Here is a 7,303-nt window from a genome sequence, read left to right on the forward strand (position 1 = left end):
ATTAAAATCTTAATAAAGTCTTGCATAACCATCATATCAACATTTAAGAATTCTCATATTCTTAAAGCCTTACGATTAAAAATTAAATAGAAAATACAGTATAGAGGATTTTTAAGACTGTGATCTTAAAATTCATTCTCTTATTCAGCAGGTAATTTTTGAATGCCTTGGTGTAGCGGGCAGTACTCTGGGCACTGGGAATACAGCAATCAAAAAAGCAGATGAAAATTCCTGCCTTTATAGATCTTCCATTAAAGTAGGGAGAGTCAGACAAACAAAAATAAGTCAAACAACAGATGGCGTTAAGCGCTGTGCAGAAAAGTAAGTCAGGGAAGAGGGATAGGGACTGCCAGGGGGTGATGAGCAGAGAGGCCTCACCCAAGACAGTGATGGTTGAGGAAAGACAGTCTTGCTTCTGTACCAACTTAGTCCCTTACATTTTCAGCTGCTTGGAAAACAATTTATAAAAATACAAATGATATCAGAATCTAAAGTAAAGAACATATATATTACTTGTTTTCATCTCGTATTGTTCTTAAAGTATTTCTAACACACATTTAAATGTAATTTAATGTAACACATTTAACATACGTTTGGATGCACACATTTTGTACATGTTACAGAAATTTCTTATTTGGGATAGCTTCTTAGATTAGTGAAATTGATTCAGGCTTTTTTTTCTATAAGTAATTATTATCAGGGAAAGAATATATATTAGATTTTAGTTTATAGAATGGTTCTTGGAGGTTCCCATGTGTTAGATTATTAATAGTCACTAGAAAATGATACTAAAAATAGGAGCCGGTGGTTTGTCATAGGTTTCTGAAAATTTACATATTATGTACAATATTTTTAACTTTCCATCTAAAAGTAAAATTACTCGACTTTTAAGATTTAGCTGCAGAATACATAAGGGCTTTTAGAATTATGCTTTTTTAAAAAATGTTAAAAACCTGTCAATATTTTAGGATAATAAATCTGGCAAAAGCCTTCAGTTTGTTAGCTGAAATAAAGTTGTAGTTTCTCCAGTAGATAGCACCATAGTCCCTGCTGATCCGTGAGTCATCACTATTTGATTTAAATTAAGAGAACCTGAACATAACTTCTTAAGCTTTTATATTTGGGCTCCAAAGTATTCGAATATGCAAAGATAGTTGTCTCAGAATTCAGAAGCACATTTAAAGCTGCCCTCAGCAAAATTCTCTGTTCCTAGCCTTGGTATAAAAACACTTCTCTTGTCTCACACAGGATTTTGTACAGACTCCAGGCCAGGCAGATAACCAGTCTTATCAGCCCAAAGGTACGTCTCTATTGAAATGAAATGTCATGTGTTTGTTAGCCGAACAGACATGTTTCTAACTCCACCCTCTGGAGCTGTTACAGAAATCAATTTATTACATCACCTAAAACATTTGAGATCTGGATATCAAGTATATTTCAATGAGTAAAGAAACAGATTTTGTCATCAAGCATGAATGCATCAGAATAGAGAAATCTACGGAAGTAAAAGAAAAGCACAAAACATCTTTATGTAATTTGCTCTTCACTGTGGAGTATAATATTCACCTCATGCAACATACAATAAATGGTGAATAATTACTGAAGAGCCACTTCGTAATACAGGAGACAAGCAGATAATTCTACATGGCCTACATTCCCTCACATAAATGCTAAAATCACATCAGTTTGGTTTCCTGTGTTCAGAATAAAATTATTAATGATAGTAGCCCATATTTCCCCCCCTAAATTCAAGTACTTGAATTTTTTTATTGAAAATAAAAAGTATAAAATTGTTTTACTTGGAGAAAAAGCCATCAGATTAGCAAGAGTTCAGAGGCCTGGGGTGCCTGGGTGGCTCAGTCGTTAAGTGTCTGCCTTTGGCTCAGGTCATGATCCCAGGGTCCTGGGATCAAGCCCCGCATGGGGCTCCCTGCTCAGCTGCGAGTCTGCTTCTCCCTCTCCCTCTCCCCCGCTTGTGTTCCCTCTTTTGCTGTGTCTCTCTCTGTCAAATAAATTTAAAAAAAAAAAATTTTTTTAAATAAAAAATAAAATAAAAAAAGAGTTCAGAGGCCAGAAGATTTACAAGTTTTTTTTTTCCTGTAGTGTTCCTGCTGAGGTGTTTCCTATGATCAGAGCTGGAGATGTAGAATTTTAAAGTGCATTTTTACTTTTTTAAATATTCTATACACACTGTAATTGAGAAGTACAAGTTGCTCTTTGTCTGACTGTCAGGACAGCATCTCTGATTAATGGGACCCTAATACAGATTTTCCCCAATTCTTCCATTAGTGTGATAGTCTTTAAAGTGGTTAGAGGCCCACTCCCAGCAGGACCCTCTAGGGCACCCACCAATTAGCCCTTACTTGGAGGGGTGGGGAGTCACCTTGGACACAAGCACGCATGCACGCGGGCCCCAATTATCTATAGGGGGCAGGTGTTGAAAAGTATACAGAAAAGAATATAAAGCTGTAACAATATCATGAAAAAATGTCATGTTTTATTGATTCAGGCATTCAGAGAAGTAAACAGAAAGCTATGGCCCTTTTCAGAAATTCCAGTCAACATCACTGTCGGTATCATTTGTCTAAGCCAGAATTAGTGTGCAAGTTCAGGTCTGCCCTGATTTACTCACAGCCTTTTTTTTTTTTAAGCCAATGGAGGCTATGTGGGAGAAATCAGTATAATTTGTTACTATTTCTTATAAAACAATGTCTTAAATTTTGAATATATGAAAATGTCTTGAAAAATCTTCTAATGTATTCATTTTTAATTGTACAGAAATTTTTTTTGCCAGTTAAAAGTATAGACATTCTTTTTTCTTCCTTTCTCCTGGCTGTAAGGATGAGTCACCATTGGCTACATGTCTGGCAGGCAGAGTCCCAAGAGCTGCCTCGGTCTGCTTGGTGGGCTGAGGCCTGTGGGAGTTTCAACTTACTTTCTTTTCCAAGGACCCATCTTCTCTGACGTCCATGCTTCCCCCAATTACACTGGGCTTAATCCACAATACAGCAAATGGGGCCGTGTTCTCTGCATTTGTCAGAAAGGGTCATCGTTATATTGGTGACAATTCCTGATATGCTTACTTGGCTTAAAAGAAACGATTATGCCACAGTAAGGGCCAGTCTACACTTCGGACGTCTGTTCCCCTTCTGCTTAGATTTAGTCCCCATAAAATGTTTCAAGGCATTTTGAGTTCATGGCCCAGGTGAAGCTCTGCACTGTAAGTGTAAAGTAGCTCCTGGTAGCACCACATTCTTATTGCTGAAGAAGACCTCTGGTGTTCAAATACTCACTGCTTGATCACTGCCCAGCAGGAGACTGTTTTCTTTGCCTACATCAATAACCAATAAAGTTCTGACTCATTCCCTCTGCTTTGTCAGATGACTGAATGCCAGTTTTGAGCTTTTTTATAAAGTTATACTTAAAATATTTTACATTAGACTATTTTAGGAGACAAACGTCAGGTTCACATACAGATTTACCATTTCAAGCCTATCTTAAGAATGGAATATCTGTCATTTTATTTTGTTCACCGTACTTATTTCCCCTATTTTCTTATTCTGGAATCCAAAATCCATTTTTTGTAATGTTTTACAGAAGGGTTAATATCTGAATATGTTAGAAGCAATCACAAATAGTGATTAAAATGTGCATATATATTATGCTGTAGGTAGATATAGATAGATCAGTTACCTTTATATAAACTTACATCATGGTTTATTTGAAGTGCATGTCTCCATTCTGTAGTCTGATATCAAAATAATTTCAGTTGCTTAAACTTCAAAGAATTTAACTATTTTCTTTTTTTCCTCTCAGGAAAATCCCTTGGTTCCCAAGACTATCTCGAGCTGGCTAACAGATTTCCTCAGGCAGCCTGGGAAGAAGCTCGACAGTTTTTTTTAAAAAAAGAGAAAAAATAAATGACTTGGTTAGTTCTGTATTTGAGTACCCTTGTTAATATTTTAAATTGTTCAAACAAATGTTCTAACTGTTCCTTAAGAAGCTCATTTTCACATGTTTATACTCTCCCCCTGCACTGTAGATACGGTATATACTTTGCACTATTTATAATGACTGTAGATACTTTAATGTTCTAATTCTGCAAGTTGAGTTTATTTCACTTATGCACAATACTTTGGAGTTCAGTAACCTACATCCTATGATAATATATACTTTGCATTTGTAATATGGGTGAAATTAGACATAAAATTAGCAAGTCTGTTTTGTTCTTGTAATAAAATAACTTATTCCGTTTGCAGTGATGACTTTTCTTATTAAGGTAGTTCCAATTTGTATACAAATTTGTAGTACAAATTTGAAAGAAAAATGTTAACTCCAACTCTGGGAGTCTCTTAAAGACTTAAAGTTAACCCCTAAATTTCCCTTTTTAAGGTGTGGAGTAAAGATGTCTGTAACGCTTGGGTATTCTAATTGCGTAATATGTGGGGGGCTATTTGAAATGAACCGGGAGCACTGTATTCATTGGTCTGCCCAACTCTTCTGGCAGACCTTACTGAGAACCTCCTGTAGCGTTGCTGAACTGAAATTATTCTCCAGAATAAACATTAGCGATTCAAAAAGATCAGCCATAGTGAATCACCTTGAAGTATGTTCTCAATAATTGTGAAGCAACGCTGAAGTAAAAGTAAAACAGAAGGCCACAAGGGCTCTGAGTAGAAGTTGTAACCGACCCCGTGCACCGCTCCCAGCTGAACGTGAGAAGTCAGCCCGGGGGACGTCGACGTTTTCCGATCTCCTGCTCATCGTTTCTCCACCTTAAGCCGATGGTCAGTGCTAAGCCGTTCACTGAGTGATATCTGTAACAATTTCTGTCAGATAAGGATCAAACATTACCAAGAAAAAAGATGTGGTTGGAAAACAAGTGGCCTGAATATGTGTCAGAGACCAGACTATAGGGAGGTCGGGGGGAGGAGGGGGCCGGGACTAGAAAATACGAAAGTTTCATGGGTTTTTTAAAAGCAAACTTAACCTACCTAATGTTCAGGACACTTCTTTTTGGAGCCTCACAAAGCTGCTGAGTTACGTGTATGCTGTTTTTACTTTGCAAATCGGGAGAAAATAAAGAGGTCTCAAAAATTCCAACAATCAATCAATCAATGGCGAACACCCCCAGTGCGCTGCGTGCTCCCGCCGGCGCGGACCCGGCGCCTTCCGCACTTCGGGCAGCCACGGCCGCTGCCCGGCTGGGGCGCCCAACCCGCGAGTGTCGCCGGGGCAGCAGGGCGGGGGCCACCCGCTCCCGAGCCAGTGGGACCCGCTCTCGGGAAGCCCCTCCCGCCAGGGCTCGGGCGACGACCCGGCCCGAGGCGCGGGACCCGAAATTCGGGTCCCCGCCGCGGCGCGCGCAGAACCACGGCAAGCCGGGCTGTGCGCCGCGCCCCGAGGCCGAGGGGCTGGGCCCCGGCGCCCGCACCCCCCTCGCGGACCGCTGCCGGGGCTCCTCCGCGGCCCGGGGCGGGGGAGGGGCGCGGGGCGGGGAGCAGGCAGGTGTCCGCGGCCGGCTCTCTCCGCGACCAGCAGCCGCCCGCCCGGGGCGCCCCAACCGGGAGAGGAGTTCCCGAACGCCGCTCGCCCAGTGCGTCTTGGGGCGTGAACGCAGAATCCTTGCAGCAGCTGAAAGGAATAATCAAATATTTATAAGATTTTCTGCAAGACGCTTCACAATAGAATATACTTCTTATCTAATCGGAAATTTGCCAGAAAACCATAAATAATTGAGACAGCTGTGATTAACCTCCCAGAAACCATACCAGAATTCGCAATTAAACATTTAATTGAATGGTGTCGTTTGCCCCCCTCGTCCGGGAGGGGAGGGGGTTTGATGGAGACGAATGCCGGCTCCGCCCCGCTGGGGAGTTTGCGAGAATCCGGCCTGGAGCTGCGCAGCGCCTCGCGACCCGCACGGTTTCTGCGCGTCTTGAGTTCCCTCCTTTTAGGCGCGTTCCGCGCGGACAGAGTGATTTAAGCTCTAACTCCGCTGAGTTTTACGACTTCTAAACTCTCCAGGGACCGGGGCGGGCGGTGGGGGCAGGGAGCGGGCGGGGGCGCGCGGCGCGCAGGTGAGAGCGCCGGCGCATCTTGTTCCCAGTCTGCGGGGACGAGTGCCACCCACTGGCTTTCTCCTGCGGCCGGGGCCGCATCCCGGGTCTCCCGAGGCTGCGGGGCCACAGGTGGATCACGCTGGGCCCAGGCGAAAGGCCTCTGCTGGGTCCAGCCTGTAAAGCTGACGGTGCGAATGGGCACAGCTGGAGCAAAAGCAACAGTTTCGCTCGGGCATCAGAGCCCAGAATCTGTGCCAAATAGGAAAAAGCTGCCCACAGCCCGGCAGCAGTGACATTTGAGCGCCCAACGCGGTTGCCCAACTGAGTTTCCTGCTCCCGGCGGCAGCTCGCTTTCCGGGGAGCCCGGCAGGGCTCGTCGTCATCCTGGACGCCCAACAGGATGTCGGAGCCGCAGCTTCCTGCCCGAAGTTCTGGAGCCTCTCTCTGGCTCCAGACACTCGGGGACTCTGTGACAACACCCCAACCCCTAACGTCGCCCCCGTTGAGCCTAGGTCCGGACTTCACCTCCCGGACCAGCCTTTCCTTTCTTCCTTCCTTCCTTCCCCAGCTGGGAAACCACTTGGGTCCTTTCTTCCAGAGCTCTTTGCCCGCCTTCTAAATTCTTGGTTCTCAGTAATCTGGAAAGGCATTACTCCTCACCATCCCTATTCTTCCACTTCTCTCTCCCAGTTCCCACGTCCCCAGCACAGGGGTTCTCCTGCCTTCTGTATTCAAACCACCCCCTTATCCTGTTTCCCAGCGAGAAGATTCTTAGCCTCCCTGAACTTCTGCCCCTCCGCTCTCTCCCTGACTCATTCTCCCCCCGCCCGCCAGCTCCTGACCTTCTTGAGGAGGTGCCCTGATCCGAAGGCCCGACTCACCTAGCACTCCTGCCTTTCTGTCCCGACTGCTGCGGGGCCCCAAACTTGCTTTATAAATTGAGCCAACCCCAAATCCACATCTGGATCCCAATGAGTATTTCCTTGTGCCCTTTTTCTCTGCCATTACTACTTTCAGTCCAACTGCGTTTATCTGCATCGTTCATGCAGGGGCTCTATCAACAAGGTGCTAGTCTGTAATTGGTCACCCAATCCTCATTATTGCACTGAATCCCAGTATCCTGAGGAGAGTTTACCTTTACATCAATCAGACCCATATTTAAAAGCCTCTAATCTTCCCTACATCAGTTTAATAAACTCTGAATTTCCTGCTTGGAACTTCTCTTCAAATAGTTTATTATT

General features: G+C 44.0%; 1 protein-coding gene across 2 annotated transcripts in view; it reads left to right on the top strand.

Moving 5' to 3' along the window:
* Positions 1-4,208, top strand: part of SCAPER (S-phase cyclin A associated protein in the ER) — a 523,695-nt gene extending 519,487 nt beyond the window's left edge. For both annotated transcript variants that reach the window (XM_044917799.1, XM_044917800.1), the window contains 2 exons: positions 1,249-1,300; positions 3,817-4,208. In XM_044917799.1, coding sequence (XP_044773734.1) covers positions 1,249-1,300; positions 3,817-3,920 — 156 coding nt within the window. In that variant the 3' untranslated portion in view covers positions 3,921-4,208. The remainder of the gene's footprint in view (positions 1-1,248; positions 1,301-3,816) is intronic.
* Positions 4,209-7,303: the final 3,095 nt, after the last annotated feature.

The sequence above is a fragment of the Neomonachus schauinslandi genome, chromosome 9, assembly GCF_002201575.2.
Source record: "Neomonachus schauinslandi chromosome 9, ASM220157v2, whole genome shotgun sequence".
Classification (NCBI taxonomy): domain Eukaryota; kingdom Metazoa; phylum Chordata; class Mammalia; order Carnivora; family Phocidae; genus Neomonachus; species Neomonachus schauinslandi.